Source organism: Fopius arisanus, unplaced genomic scaffold, assembly GCF_000806365.1.
Source record: "Fopius arisanus strain USDA-PBARC FA_bdor unplaced genomic scaffold, ASM80636v1 scaffold00066, whole genome shotgun sequence".
Classification (NCBI taxonomy): Eukaryota; Metazoa; Arthropoda; class Insecta; order Hymenoptera; family Braconidae; genus Fopius; species Fopius arisanus.
In genome coordinates this window covers 440,720-461,985 of record NW_011887805.1, presented here as the reverse complement: position 1 = coordinate 461,985, position 21,266 = coordinate 440,720, and the positions used below count along the sequence as shown (strand labels likewise).

The window sequence follows — 21,266 nt, the reverse complement described above, 5'->3', positions numbered from 1 at the left end:
AGTTGAAAATTAATTAACTGAGTGAGATTGGACGCTGTAGAACGGATAAACACTTCTGCTCGGATGTTTGGTCGTCCAAACGACAATAACGCGTGATTGCAGCAAGATCTAGCTCATTTTAAAAATATAAAAAAAATTGCTCTCCATACTCGCGATATTGGTAAGTCATTTTGAATAATTTATGAACGAGCGGTGAACGCACCCCTTCGTGTACATGTCTGTCTATGATTTTATTTAATTTTATATCGGGTATTTCGTATATCAAATTGCTGAGGCAATGAATTTCGCGGTGAATATTTTTATAAATTGGATAGTAAAGTTTGGAATAGCAGGAGTCTTCAACGAACTCTCGAAAACCTCTGGTAATTTGCATTGAATAAAGGGAGGAAGCGATGTGTCCCTCCGAACTTGGACTTCTTCACCCCTAATTGATGGCACTGCAATCCCCACACCCCATTCTCCCCTGAAATAACATTTCGATTTTGTCTGGCAGTCCACATCTTCTAAATCCTCTTCCAAACATTCACTGGACATTTTCAGTTTTACTCCAGTGAATGGGTAAACAGAGCAAGAGTAAATATTTAACTGGACTTAATTATCTGCGATGAATTTGTTTAATCCTGCGAGACAATAATCGGAAACAATTTTGGTTCGAGTTATTTTTTTCGAAACTTTCATTTCAGAAAATTGGAAAGTATTTTGCACAATGTGTTTATAAAGTTGGATAAAGTTTCTAGGTGATTTCCAAGTTTTTCATAGAGCTCGATTTTGTTGAAATTGTTCGAATGAAATTCGAGTAAAATTAAGAGCATTTAAATGGAAGTTTTTTTTTCTAGGGAAATAAAATAGTTGGTGAAAGTTTTTTAGGGGTTTGAGAGATTCTTCGGTGGGGTGACCTACATGTTCTTTATCGCTTCTAAAATCGGGATATAAAAATTGTGAGAATAATCAGACGGAGGTAAGGTCAGGCAATAGTCAGACATGGTGCCACTCCTGGAAACATATTGAAATTTAATCCTGTATTTCATAGTAGGCAAACATTGAAAACCTGAATATCGGCCAATACTCTACTGACTCCTTCACGACCAGCAGAGGCTCAATATCCGACAGGTGTTGCAGCAGCAGTCGATATAGCAACTTACTGATTTTTTAATTTGCATTTTTTTTCAATTCCCAATTTGGCAATTTTTTTTATGATTGCAGTATCTTCCGGAGAAAAAAAATTCCCCTCACCAGTTCTACGAAAATGGACTCATCATTACTCTGTGCTTTCCTCACCTCCATTTCTCTTTGGGATTCCGGATTATGCCTTGATTATGGATTCTTCAAAGTAAGTCTTTTTCATCAAAAAAATTTCCCCATTTATTCACACGATAAAATGGAAGTATGTGTGTAAATAATGTTTTTTTTTGTGTTGCTAAAAATATTTTTCAATTGTACAATTTCTGCAGAGTGAGGAATTAAATACAACCATTCAACATGCGTCAAAATTGCTCGCACCATTCGCAAAAACCAAATCTGAAAATCACCCAAAAATTAATGGTGAAATGACACTTCCAGAAACGGGGGAAAACAGGACTTTCCATCCTGATACTAGTCTCTTTCGCGCAGAGGCTGCGATCACTGGAATACCACCTGCAGACATCGATCTTGTAGAATCAATTTCGATCGACAAAGTCGAGACAAAATCGATACTTAAAAAGCCTGAGATTGAGCCATTAAATGTCACTCTCACCCTGCAATCTTCCGGACAAATTAATCCTTTTCCCCCTCTCCTTTAATTAGAAAAAAAATCAGTAGATCAAATCAATAGACAACTACCAAAACTGAAAGGGAAATAAATCTAATACCAACCCGAAATGTGTATCTTCTATCATTAAAGATTTATTTCATATAATATTACACCAACAACTATTATTGAATTTCTATAATTAATAATTCCTTATCGTGTTAAAAATGCGAATAAACACTTATTCAATAATATATAATTATGTATATAATTTTATATACTTTTTATATATTAGAAATATCGTATAATTAATATATTTATAGCCTAGTGATGGATTTTGTGCTGAGAACATCAACTCCCTTATTCACACGTACTCAGCATCTTATGAAATTTATTCCTCAAATTCTCTCGATTTACACATTTACTCGAGAGGTCAATGATTTCGTTTAATTTACAAAAATTCGTGAATTACCATCCTCTTATTTTTTTTTTCATCTCATTCTTGCTGTTCCGTTGGAATGCATGATTACATAAATCTCTTCTCCAATAATTCTGTTTCGTTATGATAAAATAATTAAATTCGAGCAGAAGCTGACGATTAAGAGCTCATTCTTATATCATTTCTCATGATAAGCAATTTCCTGTGAATCAGTATGATTATGTTACAGACATGATTAACGAAAACAATATAGATATGCTGATGTCTATTCAGATATAATATATATATTTATATATATATAAATATATATATATATAAATTCTGAAAAATATGATATGGCGATGGCTCCTCAAATTGCGACTGACATTTCTCTAGTTTCATTTACAATCGCACGTTTCGAATTCAATTCAATCGCACCTGTCGTTTTATCTCCTGGCAATGATATCCCAGACATTATTTAATATTAGATAATGTACAAGACATAAGTACAACGACTATTGTAGCTTAAATGAGAATCTGCTAGAGTCGTGCCTCAGATTATTACACTATGAATGATTAATTTTCGCATTATTTCAATTGTATTTTATCGTTACAACTCTGGAGTATTATTTTCACGATTGATGGTTACCAAATAAATTGGCAGTGTTTTCAATGATTGATAATTCAATTCAATGAATTACAATGGCGGTCCTCAATCGTGAAAATCTGAACATTGATTTGTTTTCAGTTCACTAGTTTTTTTTCTATTATCTCAGTCGGTATAAAAACGTTTATATATTAGTGATATGTTTCTCGTAGATTACACAGTATGGATTATGAATGCTGACAGGGGGAAAATAGATGCACAAAAATTGTGTTCAACAGAAATCTGAGACAACGACGATTGAGGTATTTGTTAGGTGCATCGCTTTTATAATGTTTATGGTTAGCGACACTACTATCGGAGAATCCATCATTTTTCATTTAATTACAATTAGATTTAATATTGGTTTTTTCCTTTTATCGAAAAATCTTACACTTCTACCAGAAATTGTTTCTTCCATTTTAATCGAAGACGTGTTTTTTTTTCTTGTTTCTTTTTTTTTATGTATTTGTAATCATTTTGTACTTGTACTGTTCAGCAAGGCAGCGTGTTGCACTTTGTTACTTTTAATTCATTTTTTTTTTTTCATTATTTAATTACATTTAAATCCGGCTCATATATCTGCTCCAATCACTCAATTATTACTTCGTTAAAGTATTGTTATTTGTTACTACGAAGTTGTAAAAACCTATTTTCTCATTTACGCAAATACAATTATGACAAGCAGACGAGGATGGATCAATTGAAGTTTCATGAATTGTCTCTAATCAATGATTTTTTTTTTCGACAGGATTAAGTATCACGGAGAGAACATGTGGACGTTTTTTTTTGCACATCGTTCTTCTATCCACTATAGAGTGATTCGTTTAACAATAGTAACTATAATAAACAAAAGCGAAGATGAAACAATATATGAAATACATTTTGTTGTTTTGATCAACAGTTCTCTTGTCCTTCGTAATGAAATTTATTTCGCTTGCTCAGAGAAGAAATCATTCCATAATGAAGATTATATACGTTTATTTATTTCTCTCGTTATTGTTTAAAAGAAAAAAACGTTAAACGAGATGAGAAAAATTCCCGTGAATTATTTCCCCTTCGTTCCCTACCTTTTCTCTAATGCGTGAGACTTACAGCAAATAAATTCAGAAAAACAAACATAAACATCAATAATGAATAATTAATAATGCAATAATATAATAGTGTATTGATGTATTCAATCATAATAAGCTGCTGTGTCAAGTTCTCATAAACATATTTCAACAATCACTTTGAGAACAGACGCAAATAGTAAAGGGAAATTAATAGTAATGATAATAATAATAATCCTGTGGAGAATTACCTTACGGAATATTACTAATAATTATTTATAGATATGTATATGTATGTACACAAAGAATCAACTGAATTATCTTGGAGAGGGGAAAAAAATATTTCTGAGGATATCGTACATTAGACTAATTCACATCGATTGAAACTACTAATTATAGACGTATAATTATAATTCACTCGTTGAAGTTCTCCCAACGAGTGCATCACGAGTATACTCAGTAAAGAAACTATCGATTGCAAATAATGAAAAATAATTGTTGATTAAAAGATACAAACGCCAACTAATACGGATTGATCGTTCAGTTGAAAAAAAAAGTGCCTCAGTCATGATGATAAGTTTTAGGTGATGATTCTGTCCACCGCATCGCGAAACTCATAAACAATTCATTCAGGAAAAAAAATAGAAAGAAATAAATGAACGGAGTTGTGAATTTTTTCAGCATTGCACGTTAATTATATTTATATGGCCAGGATGATTGAATCAGTCGACGCTTATATAATATTTGTTTATCAGTGAATGTGCCACAATGATGAGACAATAATCGAAATGCCATTTTTGAAAATCAGTTATGCGTTGTCATTCCATACGAATTACGAACTTTGGTCCATTTGTTTCAATAATTTTTCCTCGCGATTACATATTTTGAGTTCTCTGGTGTTTGATGAACCGTCCGACAAATTTTTTCTTGATTTTTTTTTTCTTCTTTTTGTAACAATTGATTTATATTTAGTGTTCATTATCAGTAGTTATGGCACAATATATAAATATTATATTTAAAGTCTTTTTGAAGACATAATAAAAATAAATCTAAGTAGTCTTTCTCCTATATGTTCGACAATTTCATATCATCCTCTTTTATTTTCTCCGAACATTACAATGCTTAGATCTTTCTTTTCCTTGATTCGAATATTCTTGTTGTTCTCGTTCCTTTATTTTTTTTTAAGTGCATTCGTTAAAAAATGCGATTCAACTTTTCCTTTAATGCGAAAATTCAATTTCAAAAGCTTTCAAATTTCTCACACAAATGAAAATATCTAATTTTGACTTCAAATAATCGAATAATCCAAAAATTGATTTCCCTCATTGTTTCTTTGGTAAAACAATATCACATGAAACAACAAAATAAAAATTTTCCAACCCATTGGGGACAGTCTAATCAGTCAACCTTTTCTTTTCCAACTTAACAAGAACAAACAATAATTTGGAAAGAGGAGGAAGAAAATAAACGAAAAATAGAAACAAGTAATGTTTTTTAAAGGTTATTCGATTTTTTCTTAATTAAACTGACGTCTAAATTATAAAAATCAGCCTTCTCGACAGTAAATTCGCATTATCAAAGCATTTTCTCACAGCGCTAAGAAAGAAGAAAACGTATTTTTCAAATTGAGCTACGTGTGCAAAAGGAAATAACTTCCATTTACGCTTGAATAGTCTCTTTAACCCACGAAGAAAAACAATTGTTTTTTAATCAATTATGGAAACCTACCGATTGTGGAAGAAAAATTGCCGGAAATGGAACTGCCAACCCGATAATTACTAATTCACAAGATCATCATATCCCAAGTCATATCCATCATACCCACCATACCCCATTCCATCAAGCTCATGACGAAAATAATCCCTGATTTCCGGTCAATTTTCACCAGAAAAAATGTCAGATTAAACATTCGAAAATGAGAAATGAGTCATGCAAGTAATGAATGCATGCTATTCTCAGCATTCTCTTAAAAAAAAATCGCTGATGATTAATTGATTATACAAGTAAATCAAATACTAGTATCAACGACAACTCGCACCTGGCCTATAATAAATGCTCCTCCATCGTTAGTCCTATCGATATATACCCTATTCATATATACAGTATGTGATATAGAGTGCAAATAAAAATAGATAGTTCAAAATATGTATTTTTTTTTTGTTTTTTTAATCCCCTTTTTAGTCCTCTTTATAGCATACACGAGACAAAGTCCATATCAATATTTGTTCTCATCCAAAATGATAATTTCTCATTAATCACTCGCTACATCGCTAATTGTTCTCATTTACAGAAGACATGACGCAATTATTCAGCTACATTAAAAATTTTTTTCGTTATTTCGAGTGGATCACAAAGAATTCTACTCAACCCTTAAATTTCGATTGTGTTGGCACATTAGAATGGAATTTGTTATTCAATTTGAACAAATTAATCGAAACACTTATCGAGCCAACTGATCGAGAAAATTAAAAATTTGGTATTCAATTACTAATTATTCAAGTCTACTACGTACTTTGGCATCGTGAAATGTTTTTTTTTTTCGTTAATTTTGAGCAGACGATGGTCTCAATTTTACGACTAATTTTTCTTTATTCATTATAACTCATATATAATTTTTAAAAACATTTAACTAATTCGTTTCGCAATTGACTCGATCAGTTGTTAATAAACATCATTTGTTCCAATTAGCGGATCAAATCACTTGGATAGACTTGCCCATCATTGTGAGTAATTTTTTTTTCACAAACATTAAACATTCACAAAATCGCGTATACATACTTCTCTTTTATCTAACATCACCCGCTTCCTCTAGTATACCAAATGAAAAACATCACAGAATTTTCCAATATCGTAACCAATTTTATCCTCATTTTTTATTCTGGATCGTCTTGTAATGAGTGTAATTATAATGTGGACTAATTGATCGATCTTTTCTACACCTTCCCTTCCTTTATCACAGCTATTGTGGAAGGTTGCAATAATGACTAGCCAAATTCTCCCGACAAATTTTCCATTTTTCCCCAAGTACGAAAATCAATTTTGGTATCCGTTACAATTTTCATTTACTCTCCACATTATGAAGGACCACTCATTACAAATTTTTCAATTTAATACTTAAAATTTATATAAATTTAAAACGAAATGAAAATTCACCATCTTTTGACACAAATTTTCTATCAACTCCATCTCTCAGGAGACTTATTATTAAATCGTATAATTTTTTTAATGGTATACTTCGTGAATCGGTGGATATGTTAAAAAATCGTTTTCCATTTATATTCAAAGGAAAAAATTCGATAAATTCAATTTTTCATCGCTCAACACTATGGGATCTAACATAGATGTAGCTGCTCTTTTTTTTTTCTTAATAATTTGTACTTGCTCGTTAATGAATAATGGCGTATTTTTTTGTTTTTCTCAAATCGAATAAAACATCAATTTCTCTTTCCGTTCATCTCTGAGTTTCAGACCTGAATTTGTTGCGATCATGAACAACTTTTAGGGTGATTTAATTTTCTTGTACTATTACGTTTTTAGTACGGAAATTTGTGTGCAAGGGGTAAGCAGAACAGCAGAAGGCACGCGTGAAATAAAAATCTATGAAAAAATTATTCGGAATGAATTTTGGCAGGTGGAATTTATTCTCGCACTTCACTACCGAAATAGACTCCCATTTTTTCCCTCCAATCTCAGACAGATATTGCACAATTTCCAACGGAAAGTTATTCCGAAAAAATGGAGAAGACCCGACAGTTTCCACTGTTCTGCTTGCCAAATAATTGTAACGACACCAGGACACACCCTGAAATAAACAAATTCCATTTCAACAAAAGACCAAAAAAAAATATATATATATTCGGCTACAAGAAGAGATGATATGCATTGCAATATGACATAATCATATTCATTCTGATATATTCCCCGATCACTATAATCTGTCCTGATGTCGTACACGAAACTGTCTGCAGTGTAGTGCTATGTAATTCTCATCATTTTGTCTAATCATCGTTTACAAAATCTGAACATGGAAATATTATTAATCATTACCAGTACGAATATAATATATAATTTATATGTTTATGTACACAGTTCAAAATATTACTTTTAAAGAGTTAAAAATATAGTCTGTTAATTTGCGCGCGTGATGGACCTATACAAGTTTCAAAGCCCGTAGAATTCACACTATTTTTTTTTATCTCATTTACCTTTTCTTTTCTATATCCATTTTTCTCTCTACCTGCTGTCCACTCAATTATTTCTCCTCCCTCTAAAGACTTCTCTCCTTTATGGAATTTGAGCACATCAGATTTCGTAATTGAATTTTACTTAGGCCTAAGACATTAATTGTATTACCCCCCGAAAAGAAAGAAACAAATTCTCTTGACTTAATCATTATTAACATATGTGCACTCCTTAAGGATTTCATCATTGTATTTTTTTTTTTCTATAATTTGTCGCACGTTCTGCTATTATTGTACATCTATAGACACAAATAGTACGGCGACAAAATTACGTTTACAGTTTTTTTTTTAATTGAAAAATTCTCTCATTGAATTGAGTTGCATCCATCGAGTGCTTCAGCACTTCACTGACTTTTCTGTCTACGCCGTGAAAATTTTTTCACTACCCACGCGTCCGAATTTCTCATCGCATGCACATTAATGCTCTCCTCTAAATCATAAGAATTATTTAATTTCCAATGGCCAATCAGTCGATAATAATTTCACTACTCCGATTTCACCCGATCGGTGGAAACTTTTTGACAAAAAAATTAATTTAACAGAAAACAAAACAAAATTCAATAATCTCAATGGAATGTATCCGATCGAATTGGCATTTTGGTTAAGCTCTTCGAATTTCACATTTTTCCTTGTTTTTTTCGATAAAATTTTTCAGTCAATTCGTCCATTGTTTTATTCTTTGGATTAAGTGCAGTCTTGACGAATAAGAAATTAAAAATTAAAAAACAATAATTAAGATTAAAATCGAATTTTCAGCGGGCAATTTGACGCTAATAACTGGAGCATTGAAATATATTCGTACGTGAATTCCTGTCGAATTAAACAACATTCCAACTCATCCGATCCACACACTTCCCAATGCCGTATAAAATAAAAAACCCAACAATTCCCATTGTTTATTAAAACGACAGAGCAGAAGTGGTAATTAAAACCTACGATTCCATCAACATAATTCGTTTCCATCCCTCTAAAGACAATGATCATTATTATAATTACGATAATACACATGGGGATAGCCATTGTGCGCATAACTCCACAATTTTCATTGTGGCTGATGCTGTATCTGCGTATGGTGTGCTAATACATTTTTTATAGCTGATGTTTTGAGTAGTCTCTTAAGCATACCACTTGAGCCACGATGCTGAAGACTCTTGTGCGTTGTTAGTGAATTTTTAGTACGATAGCGACGATTACAAAATTCACACACGTATAATGTATCGGACTGCTCGTGTTTATCCTGAAAGTGACGTTTCAATGAATAATAACAGGAGAATGTACGACGACAGTAGGGACACTCCTGTGGTTCATTTATACCGCCCGCAGTTGGCGGTGGCATCCGGTACACGGCAGCGGGAGGCGTCGTTGGTGGATGCATCCCATTGCCCGTACCTGTAAATTCAATACCACCACTAAATTAACACCCTTGATTATTATTTTTCATCAATTCCCCTTCCATTCTTCCCGAGACATCAATCAATTCATTTGTTATTCATTCACTTTCCTCAGAGAACCCACTAATTACCCACTAATTACGCGAAATTGTCTGAACATTGACTGATTTTCAAATAATGTCAAACGCTAGTAACGAAAGTGAATAATTAAATAATGTATTTATTAGACATGCATCGGAGATATTTGGAATAAATAAAGAATATTAAATAAATATTTTCGATAATAGAGGGGTAGAGCGAACAGGTGAGAAAGAAGTCATGCAATTATTTGGTCCCTGTTGATTTTCGTTATGCACGACTGCGCATTGAATGTAAAATATATATTACTTGAAAAAAAAAAGAGTACAAACTGATTTTTTACACTCGATTATCCCGATGAGGTGATACCCAGCGCGTGCTGAAAGGTATATTTAATGCGTGACTGCGTGTTCACGAGGCGTGCACAGACAACATCGAACATCAAAAGCAATGATGAATAAAAAAAAAAAAGATTATCCAAATGATGACTAAGGGAGGAAATAAAGAGGTAGCAATAAATGAAAAAAATACAGACGTGTGAAATTAATAAGGCAGTTTTGGGATATGTTGGGTTAGTATTGAGGGTGGGTTGCCTGAAACATTGTTTCCGTTAATAGAGCCTAATAGTGTCATCGTTGTTACCAATCCAATTCATTCTATTACAGTTGTAAAAGTAATCGATTTCCATCACAGTCGTATAAATAACAATCGGAAAGTTTTCTTCCACCCGTGAGAGAAATTTCAGTTCAGACGTCATTCAAGTCATCTTGAATAATTCATCTACATTCAGATAGACAAATTTACTTCGGTGAAAATTTTCATTTCAATAACCCATTCATGCATCAAAAAATGAGGCCAAATCCAGTTGGGAAAAGTGGGATGAATTTTTTGTGTAACAAAACGGGAGGCTGGGAGAACTAGCAAATAAAATACAGTAAATCATCAGAAATTGTGTTGGATCCGAGAGAGTTAGTCGAGCATGCAATTTTCTGCGAAGAGAGAGAGAGAGACAGAGTGAGAGAAGTAGAGAATTTAAATAATAATATTGAAAGAAAAAAAAAACATAAATCAAAAGCAAATGAGGAGTAAAAAATATATATTTAAACTTAGAGAGCATATAATCAAGACCGATTAATTCTTTTTTGTTATTTGATTCGTTCTTTTTTTTGGACTTGGACCCTACCTTATCTAAACCTTCAAAAGAACTTAATGTCAATGTCGCCAGGTCTGCTCTTATGATAGGTATAGATATGTGTCATCAGGGAGTTACGTGAGCAGTAAACCCGTTCGCAGATGACGCATCTGTACTCCTCCTGTCGTTCGGCATGCTTGTCCGCCACGTGACGTTTTAGGGATGCTTTGCTGCATAGCACCTTGCCACACAATTGACAAGTAAACAGCTTCTTTGGAGATGGTGTATTCAGCGAATTCAAGGTCAGCCCTGGCATGGAGGCGAGCACTGAAACAACAACAATGCACCTCATGCAGCCACCCCACACTTACCTACCACCACAGTCTGACACATTTCTCATTTTTCCCCTTTTTTTTTTCTTTCCATTTTCTTTTTTCCTTTTCCAATTTCCAATCATGAGATTCGTCTCAATTTTATTTTTTCGCTGATATCCCATTTATCCTATATTTCTTGATAAATGTGTTATCATTGCCTTCATTATTCGCTTACCCTCCCCTCCTCTACCTGTCGCTCGCCCCTCATCTCTAAAAATATTCTCTCATCCTCAAGTTACATTCAGAGTAGATTGAAAATACATGACTTTGTAAAAACGAAGAAGAACTTAAAATGGAAGTAAAAAAAATTTGAAAGAGGGGGAGGTGGAGAAAAAATGAGAGGAAAATAAAATCGAGTTGAAAGTTGTCTCGTCTAAAAGTGCTTTCAATGAGTGGGGACGCCTCATTTATTCAAATTGAATTACCTAGTGAAAATGGCGAGATGAAGAACTCATCCATCGTATTTCTCGAATACAATATTATAAATTCAAACTCGAAGATATTACGAGGGGTGGAGATAAAAAAATATATAACTGTGGGGGTTGTTGAGAGGGCCAGGCGAAAACCATTTATTTTCATTTGAAAATTGCTCTTTATCCAATTTCCCAAGAGTTGTGTCTCATTAAACTTCAGGCAAAAGAAACTGCAGTTGGCAGTGTATAGGGGATGGATAGAAGGTAGAAGGAGGATGAGAGTAACAGCGAGGGAAGGGATGCTGTGGATATATTTGAACTCAATAAAAGTACGGGGAACAAAAAAAAATGTACATTGTGTTGATGAACGTAAATGAAAAATAATATTAAATAATGCGATAACATGGATGATATGGGTATGTGTCGTTAGGAGAAATAAATAATTATTTTTTACGGTTTTTGGAAAAATGGTGGAGAGAGAGAGAGAGAGAGGCCTGACAAAAGACAGGATAAACACTGAGCATTCGGGGTAACACTTAAAGCATGCAACTCGAGTTTTAACAGCATGTATCGCTTTTTAATGCTATTAATGTCTGGGATCTTACACGGAAAATTTCTTTCATTATTCATATGAAATACTACGTTTAAGAGATATGTAATTTTTTTTTTTTTCAATGGGAGGTAAATAATTATATGCAGCTGATAGTATTGAGGAGGAGAAGGTATCTTCGCTGTTCAATGTGATGTATATAGCATGATCATTAAAAACACACAAACTACAGTTTTTTTGTGAGGCGAAGAAAACATTCTTCGCTATTGCACTGTGATGACCGCTTGCTTTCATTATTTTTTTTGTTGAATATGTTCTCTTTCTTGTTTTTAATTGAAAAGACGCAAGTTTAATGACACAGTGTGTATCGTTAGGAGTTTATGGCTGGTGTTGCGGGGACAAAAGACATTGACAATGATACCGGTTGGTACAATTAAGGCAAACTTACCTTTTCAATATTGCGGCTGAAAATATCTCTTTTGTAAAATTCGTGATTGTTTTTATTTATTTTTTAGGGTTTCATACGATTTATCCAGTTTATGGCAAGAGGATGTGACAGGTTTTTTTTTTCTTTTTCATTTCGGATCGTAAAAACGAAAGAATAAAAACAACGGAATTATTAAACCAAACAGTACATTTTCTGCATTATATAAAAAATGAAAATATATTAAAATGCATTTGACATAGCTTATAAATGATAATAATCAATAATAAATATATACTATAAACCAGAACACCTTGGCAGATAACAAAATAATAAGTAAGCAAGATAACGTAACCATATTGTTTTTCAGTTACACATGTTCTTTGCGCGAGTGAACGAAATTTTTTATTTGATTTGTTAGAATTTCGTTTCTTTTTCTCTCTCGGGTAATCTGTTATTCCTCGTGCTCTCGTTACTTTCCCACGAATAATCATCATTCGTCTTGAAATCAATGGTATTTTTTTTTTTTCAATATCAATTCCGTATAATGAATAAATCTTTCGTATCGCGCAGGTACTAACGTTCCATCGTCTGCTCAATAAATTTTCCATTTATTCTTTTTCTCGACAATTTTTTTAACGGAGGGACAAGTAACATTACTAAGAAAAGCGAAATCTATATTGTATAGTATTTTAAGCTATTGTGAAAAGTAGTAAAAAAAATTGTGCAATTATCGTTTGTATTTTCTTTCATGTTTGCCTGTATATCTATTATTACTATTACATAGTTTATGGATTATTAAGTGAATAAAAAAAATAATAAAGCGGTGTGTATGTGTTTATGACCCTTGACCATTTGTCTCATCGGAAATGAGGAGCGAAAAGAAAAAATAATCACGTGATTCAGTTCGTACTGGGTTCGCTCGTTTTTTTTTTCCTCCTGGAAATTCTATTAATTGATAATTAGTTCGTGTGTCACGGTGTCGATTTTCTCGCAGGCCTTTTCAATTCAGTTTCATCCTTCATTTTTCATCAGCTTCATTCTATAATCTCAAGTTTTTCTCGAATAAAATTGCACGGGCTAAATGCCGCATTTTCAGTGCTTATAAATTTTACCGTTTTTAACTTAATCATTAGGTACCTTTTCAAATCAACAGTTTGGTAACATCAGTCAAATGTAAAAAAAAAATCAGTCCAATAAAACAAAAAAAAAGTCGACTAATTTTAGGAAAAACAAGATGATTTCATCCAATTCAGTCGGGGACACGTAATTAAATAAAGTGTCACATAGAATTTGTCTTCTCTCTATTTCGTTCGCTTCTCTCGCACCAGTTTCAACATTCAATTCCTGATTCAGTCTTTTTTTTTGCAAATTTTCACATAACAATAACATTTTCAACGTTATTTGTTACTGAGGGCCTTATTACACTAATAAAGAATAAATTTCCTATCTTTCTCTCTCTGGCGCGAGATAATTCTATGGTCAACGATTTAAATGCAAACCGGAAGCTCGGAAATGGCAATTAACGATGTATAATTCTCCCTTTAAATGTTTTAAACGCGGCTCGTGATATCAGTTCTCACACAAAAAAAAAATAATAATAATCATAACGAGAATAAATGAGAAAAGAGGAGAAAAAAAAATAATAATAAAGAATTCAAATAACTCTCTACGAATATATATTCAATATGCAATTAAATATTCAATCAATTTATATTAAATTCAACTTTTTGTTTCTTTTATCATTTTCCTTCTTTCATTAATAATTTATTATTCTCAATAAAATGCCGTCCCACACTCGCTGCGGGTCAACAATTAATCCGCGTATTTGGCCATTTTTACAGTAGTCACAAGTGTCAATTTATTACCTTTTTTTTTTGTCAATTGTTTTTTCATCTCGCAAATAAATCCTACGTTAAATATTATCAATATCAGTTCTTTCTGCCTTGACTACTATAAAACTGTATATTTCAGTAATTCTCGTTAATTTAAAGCTTCATTCTCCATTTTTCCGCTCCCGAGTGGTCTTAAAACATTTCAATGTTTTTCATCTCTTTAATTATTATTTTTTTCCATCATTTCCCTCCCTCCCTCACTGAATTCAATCTGACATAAACTTAAAATTAACCTATCGTACTTTTTCATTTATCTATTCAATTAAATAAAGGTGTTTCATACGGTTTTGTAAGTGGTACAGGTGAATCATTCACTTCATTTTTTCTCTCGTGTAATTAAAAGTGTAGATTGAAGATATATTCATGCACAAATATTTTTAATGTGTTTCCTGCTGTAAAATATAATATATATCATATGGGATTTGTATTGGTTTTGCGTGGGGTCTGTCACATCAAACTCACTAAGATTAGTCGATAAGACCGTTTAGTCTAGGCTTGTTTCAATGTTTTAGCCTTCCGGTTTGATCAAAGCTTCCTTGATTGATGTCTATTTAATTCTTCGTGAATTAATTTATCAACTTATGGGACAGATGGGTTGACAGTTGTCTACGGAGATGGTGGATATATTCTAAGATAAATCGAATTGTGCGACTGAGCTGAGGGAATCCATCAAGAAGGCTTTGAAGAATATATATTTGTTTTCTTATGAAATGTTCTACTAAAATATATAATGTTCGACTATATGTACTCTGCGGCTATTTCATTCGGTTCTTTTTCTTCCCTCTGCTTTCAGGGAGGTCTTGTTTATTCAATCAGCTGCTGTATGATTTGTTTCACGTTTAATTCGCTATTTCAATATTTTTACCGACAGGTGAAACGTGTCGAGTCAATACCTAATTATTTTTATATCAACTAAAATTAATTACGCCTGTTGGACTGATAAAATTAACGCTTGAATCTTCAAAATTGTTAACAAAATAAAAACTTTCAATCAAGGCTCGAATAATTAAATTGGAAAAAAAGTTTTTGTCTGACTATAACGTTTCACCATTTCGGTAATAGCATTAAATTCCATCCTGTTGAAGTTTGAAAATATTTGGGCGGCGCAGTAACAACACGTAACTCTAATTTCGTATTATTAAAATTAAAATTTGGGAAGTTTTCGTATAAAACATTAGTAGAGGGATTTAAGGTACTTTACGTAAAGCCCCTCGGGACGCAAAGAAGGCAAACAAATATTAACCTCGCTTGTACGAAAAAAGGTACCCCGTTGTTTTCTTTTAAAGCATACACTCTTGCGCATTGGAATGGAATATATTAAAATAAAATATATATTATATCATTGCATCTCGAATAATTCATGAATTGTGAAGTTTATCGCGAAAAATTTCAACTCCAACCCCCGGCAATTGGGCCGACTAATGCACTTCACGTTTCGTTTTTCTTTAATTTTCGTTTTAATTTTCTATACTTTAAGTTATGGGAACAATTAAAAATCTCGAGTCTTGTAGGTCATCAATTTCTCCATCGGACACAGTCTTTTTTTTTCAACATTTTTATGTCTCTTCCTAAATTTAAATGCTGGACGATGGCGTCACCGACGCCTGGAAGTTACTATTTCTTTCTCATTTTCTTTACCGTTCAACAAATCCTATCTAACAGATTCGCGTAAAGCCGCATCGGAACCACGTCGATATACTACATTACAAACGCAAGCGTCACAACGACACTCTATTTTTAATATCTCAAAAATCTCTCTCAATCACGGGGCAAAGGAATGTGTGTCAGTCGATAAAACTGTAATCATTTTTTTTTTGGCAACTTCGATGATGAAGAGTAGTGAATCTTTACTGGTGGTAAATTCATTGGCATTATCCATTGAAACTCGTCAACAGTCGTGGAAGCACTTCATTAAAATCTCATATAGATTCATTCCTTGCTCACGTCTCGGATTTGGCTCAATCATCCACCTCTCATCGCATCTCTTGGTCTCCCTTTTCAACTTGTTTACAATTTTAATTTCATTTCGTTTCACGATCGACGTCTCGTGTACTCCCGCCGCCCCATTGGCAAACTCTATTTTTGCCTACGATGATAAATGCTCTTATGATTGTTGAGACTGTTGAGGGTTCGGAACACTTTGTTACACATGACGCACAGTGCGCTGTTGAGGGGCTGAAAGTGTTGTTGCTCTTTGTGACGCTTTAGCGTTAGCTTTGTTGACAATGTCTTTCCGCAAACGTCACATGTGTAACATATTCCTGGTGGCAGTAGGCTGTTGTGAATCGGATGGGACAAACGCATCGCGAGAATCGCTGACGGTGGGCCTTCGCATTTCCAATTCAACATATCCATCATTTATTCCATTGATCATTCCATTGTCATCAATTCATCATATTTTTCACCAAATCATTGATTTGACGAGGTACACATCGTCATTGTCATAATATAATCGTTTGTTGCATCATTGACAAGCAGTTAAACAATGAACCAAGCACCGTTAACATTGATCCCAATTAGAAAAATCAAAAAAAAAAATATATCCGTTTACGAACCAATTGACGTGGAGGAGGTGGTACACACAGATAGAGAGCCAAGTGTGGATGGACCCCCAGCGTAAATCCGTTCGTGAAGGTAGTAGTAGGTACACACAGAACAATGACGAACCAGAGCACGTATAGCCGAGCGAGCGGGACCGGGAACAAACAAGAACAAAGATACGACTGCCATTAATATTGTGGACACATTAGTAACGATACTAGTAATTTCTATACAGGTCTCTTGGGGTAGGGCGGTAAAGAGGTGGACAATTGGGATTTTCAGGATTTTTTGATTTTTCGGGGGATTTTAATTCATGAGTTCATTGGGTTCCATTGGGAATTATACAATCTCTCTTTACATTTCCTACTTTCATTGGAGGCAAGTTGCGCTACTACTTCATAATTAATTTTTTTTTAATCGTTATTTTCAATGAAATTATTTGGGTGACATCGGCTCAGCTGACACTCGAAGCGGTAGCGTTCGTTTATCAGATGTGCTGACTATTACTAACTCATTTTTTTTTTTAGAAAATAAAAGAAAAGGCTCGGGGGGCTCTGGTTTGTCATTGAACATGGTAATGTGACTTGTGTCAGCGATAACCAATCACACTCGAGGTTTCTCGTCAATAAATGGGGGATATTAATGTGACACTTGATGATTTTATTCACTCCGCTCGTGGATTAGTCGAGATTCATCGAAATCTGAAGAGAATCTGTACTTTATGCTGCAATTTATTATTTTATTCATAATATTAATTGATGGTTCATTAATGAATGCAATTAATTTTCTCAGATATCGAATAAAGTCTCGAGTAATCCAGGCAAAACGGACTTTTCAGTATAAAATTAGTAATGGCCGAGTGGCACCTGGCCAATGGCAAAGCACTTTATCAAAAACCTCAAATATGAATAATGAAGTTTTCTTTCAACATACCATTCTCAATGTCTCAATGTCGTGGACGAGTCTAACGAGGAAAACTTAAACGTAATTATCTGAAGATCTTTAAACACGCAGACTTATCTTGACAACGCTCTAATACTATGATTGAGTGCAATAATGATAAAACAATAATATTCAGATGACAAAACATGATTGAGGTAGAAATTCAAAAGAAAGTCTCACACCTCGGTGAGGCAAATGAAAAATATGGTAATTACGAAAGGAACAAAATGTTTATTCATAAATAATGACAACCAACGTGCGTGAATACAATGGAAATAATGCAATTACCCTGAACCCACCAAAACAAAATACGAGGAATTTCTCATCCTCATTAAATTCATCTCTTCTTATATTAATTATTCGATGAAAAATATATTATGTCTTACAACTCAGGTATAAAAAGTATTCTATTTACACGGCGGGTGGTGAAAACGAAGACGTATATGTACTCTATTTCATAATCTGTACTACTTTTCTTTTGAACAAACAAGAAAATAAGGAAAAAGTAATAATTTACACTTAATCTTTATAAACTGCATTCGCACTGCGACTGCATATAAACGGATCCAGACGATTTTTTCGACGATAAATATATATATACACACATATATATATATAAATCGTCCGAGAATGGTACCGGGGTGATTTATACTATCAGGATAAGACATCTCGTCGAAGGAAATTGTAATTCTACATTTTGTTGTTTTGTATTTTTTATTATTATCATTCTCAAGACAAGATTTCAAGTATCTCATGAAAACGATCGCCTATCACAATTTACCTTTCTCAAAAATAATAATAATAATGGACAAATATAAATAACAATCACTGTAAAATCGTGGCACGCGAACGTTAGCCTCCGCGAATAAAACAAATGCATTATGCATGTTAAAGAGTGAAAGAGACAAATAAAAAAATGCGCGCGCACCGAATAAAATGATAGAAGACCCACAACTATCACGATAAAAAGGGAAACAATTTTTTCGGATAATAAATATTTGAGCGGCTCTCAGAGAGATAAATAAATATAAGCGACAGTGCTTTAGAAATATCATATTTACGACGGGAGGAAAATTGATTATTTTTTCCTCCTCTTATTTGGGTGTTGGAAAAATCCGAGTTTACTCTGACGCGGAGAAATGTGTGTGGACAGTTTGGCTGAAGTGAGAAAGGTACACAGAGCGAGTCTCAGATACTATGAGAAATTATTTTATACGAGCGATCGATGAGAAATCTCACATCAATACATTTCCTGGCCCTCATCTCTTGTCTCTAAACTTTGCAAATCATAAAAAATCTTGCGAAGAATTTATAAATTTGTTGCATCCTCAACAAAACCCAGATAAAATATATTAATAATCGAATAAATTAAGTATCAGCTAATCCTGTAGGATCGATGACATTGGAAATAATTACTAATCAAAATACATTTTGTTTTTTTTTGTGCACAATATGAGAGTGACTCTAAAATGGACAATAATGAATTTATATCGAGCCTCGTGTTGACATGATACGTGATACTAGGACCATTGAAGAGTATTAACTGTAATTGATTATTAAAAACAAAACAAATCGAATGCATCATGAGATTGAATGTAAAACTGTCGTGACACTGCAATTCCAGTGATCGTAGTATCTCTTTCAGTCACGTAGGTACATTATGTAGTATACAATCTATGAAAAAAAAAAGAAGTAAACGAAAAATATAATTCGTTTCAGTCGCTTTGGAATGAGGCTGGCATTGGTCGAGATCTAAATGAAAAATAATTATCTCCAACTCCATGACAAGAGCATAAAACCTCAATCCCTTGATATTCAGGGATTAAGAACAGAATATAAAAATAGAATTCGCTGGATTGCTAAAACCATTATGCCCATCATTGTACTCGTTGCCGACTGCTATTGCAACATAACAAGTTACAATTAAACATAATTAATTCACTCTAATACACTCGAAAGAACGATTTAATGCTTCATCGCGTGTATTACGTTTCATCTCGGTAACTTTTTCATTATTATAAACGTAAAAACTCATATATCAACCATATAATCGTTGAAAAAACTCTATCACCACATTTTTCAATTGCCATAACTCCCTATCTAAAAAACAACTCCCAAAGAGTGAAATCATATTCAAGATTTCATGTCCGAAAAGGCACTAATACGGTATTTTTCAATGAAAAAAACTCAAAGGATCCCTAGTTTTTTCATTTTCATTTTCTTTTTTCATCAGCCCATACGTGAATAATCGTGATGCTGTTGCTGTTGCTGTGCATAGAGTTGCTCCTGCAATTCTCTATCACGCTTGAGTTGCTCCTCCTCCTTACGTTGCTGCTCCATCTTTCCATGTTGGCGATGATAGATGCTCTTATGATTCCTCAGACTGTTGAGACTGGAGTAAACCCTCTTGCAGATGTTACAGATTGGCTCCTTGCTCGGCCGGGTGTGTACGTTCTGTATGTGCCGCTTCAACCGCGTAAGTGAGGTCAGGTTTTTGTTGCAAGGCTCACATCGAAACTCATCGGTTGCGCTGCTGCCGGCCAACAGACCTGGCGGCAGAACCAGACACATTGTTACTTTCGATTTTTTTTTTCATTTTGGTTTTTTTTTGGATTTTTTTTTTTGCTTTTTTGCATCACTCTCTATTTTACTCTCCCGAGGCTTCTCCTCCTCGTGACGTCACACCTCAATTTCTATTCGATTTCTAGTCATTTCTTTGGTTTTTAAAAGTGCATCTGCCTCGCGTCTACTACATTGCTCTTCTCTCTCATTGTGCTTTACTTTTGACCTTTTTTTTTTTCATTTTTTAATCTTGTTACCACACCCATCACCCCAAAAAGCCGTGCTTGGAAAAAAGTGTTTTTTTTTTTCAGATTTTTTCCTCTGTTTTTTTTTTCTCCATTCTGGACTCAATCTGCTTTTGCAATCAACATTTGGATTCTTCTCCATTCGACTCTCGGTGATTATTCTATCACGAAAATTACTGCTCTTTCACCATCGAATTTATATTACCAGAAATCCGATGAAAAATTCCATTATCTTGATACGATATTAAATGACACAGAGGAGAGAAGATATTTAAGAATTAATGACGCGCGGTACCACGTCGAGTTTTAAATAAATCAATAATTTTCATATGCAGACATTAATACGGAATGAAATGCGAGTATTATCGATGATTTTATAAATGGAAGTCTCATCGGTTTTCTGAATTATTCATTCGGTATGGAGCCATTGAAGAGCCAACTTCTCCGACAAGTTAATAATTGATGAACACTATTTCATAATTATTGACATTTTTTTTGTAAAATTTATTGAAACGTAATAGAAGATGTGCAAGCAATCCAAGGAGAAAAATCCAGCTATCGATTGAGAGCAGTGAGAATCGTTAGTGGATTTCAAAACACCAGACGAACTCCACCAAATATATTTGATGCATTATT

At 33.5% G+C, this 21,266-nt stretch overlaps 1 protein-coding gene and 1 long non-coding RNA gene across 11 annotated transcripts in view; one reads left to right on the top strand and one right to left on the bottom strand.

Moving 5' to 3' along the window:
* Positions 1–42: 42 nt before the first annotated feature.
* LOC105269263 (uncharacterized) lies at positions 43–6,569 on the top strand. Of its 2 annotated transcripts, XR_892421.1 has the most exons (5): positions 43–160; positions 837–958; positions 1,031–1,110; positions 1,204–1,330; positions 1,452–6,569. It is a non-coding gene; the product is annotated as an uncharacterized lncRNA (long non-coding RNA). The 2 variants fall into 2 exon arrangements; XR_892420.1 differs by lacking the exons at positions 837–958; positions 1,031–1,110.
* A 153-nt stretch (positions 6,570–6,722) lies between these two features.
* The window catches only part of br (broad-complex core protein), a 35,683-nt gene continuing 21,139 nt past the window's right edge, over positions 6,723–21,266 (bottom strand). For 3 of the 9 annotated variants that reach the window (XM_011309357.1, XM_011309355.1, XM_011309356.1), the window contains exon 6: positions 6,723–9,472. In XM_011309357.1, coding sequence (XP_011307659.1) covers positions 9,126–9,472 — 347 coding nt within the window. In that variant the 3' untranslated portion in view covers positions 6,723–9,125. Of the gene's footprint in view, positions 9,473–10,735; positions 11,012–14,314; positions 16,668–18,086; positions 20,373–21,266 lie in introns of those variants that run through there. The other 6 variants (XM_011309362.1, XM_011309360.1, XM_011309363.1 and 3 more) reach the window with 3 other exon arrangements.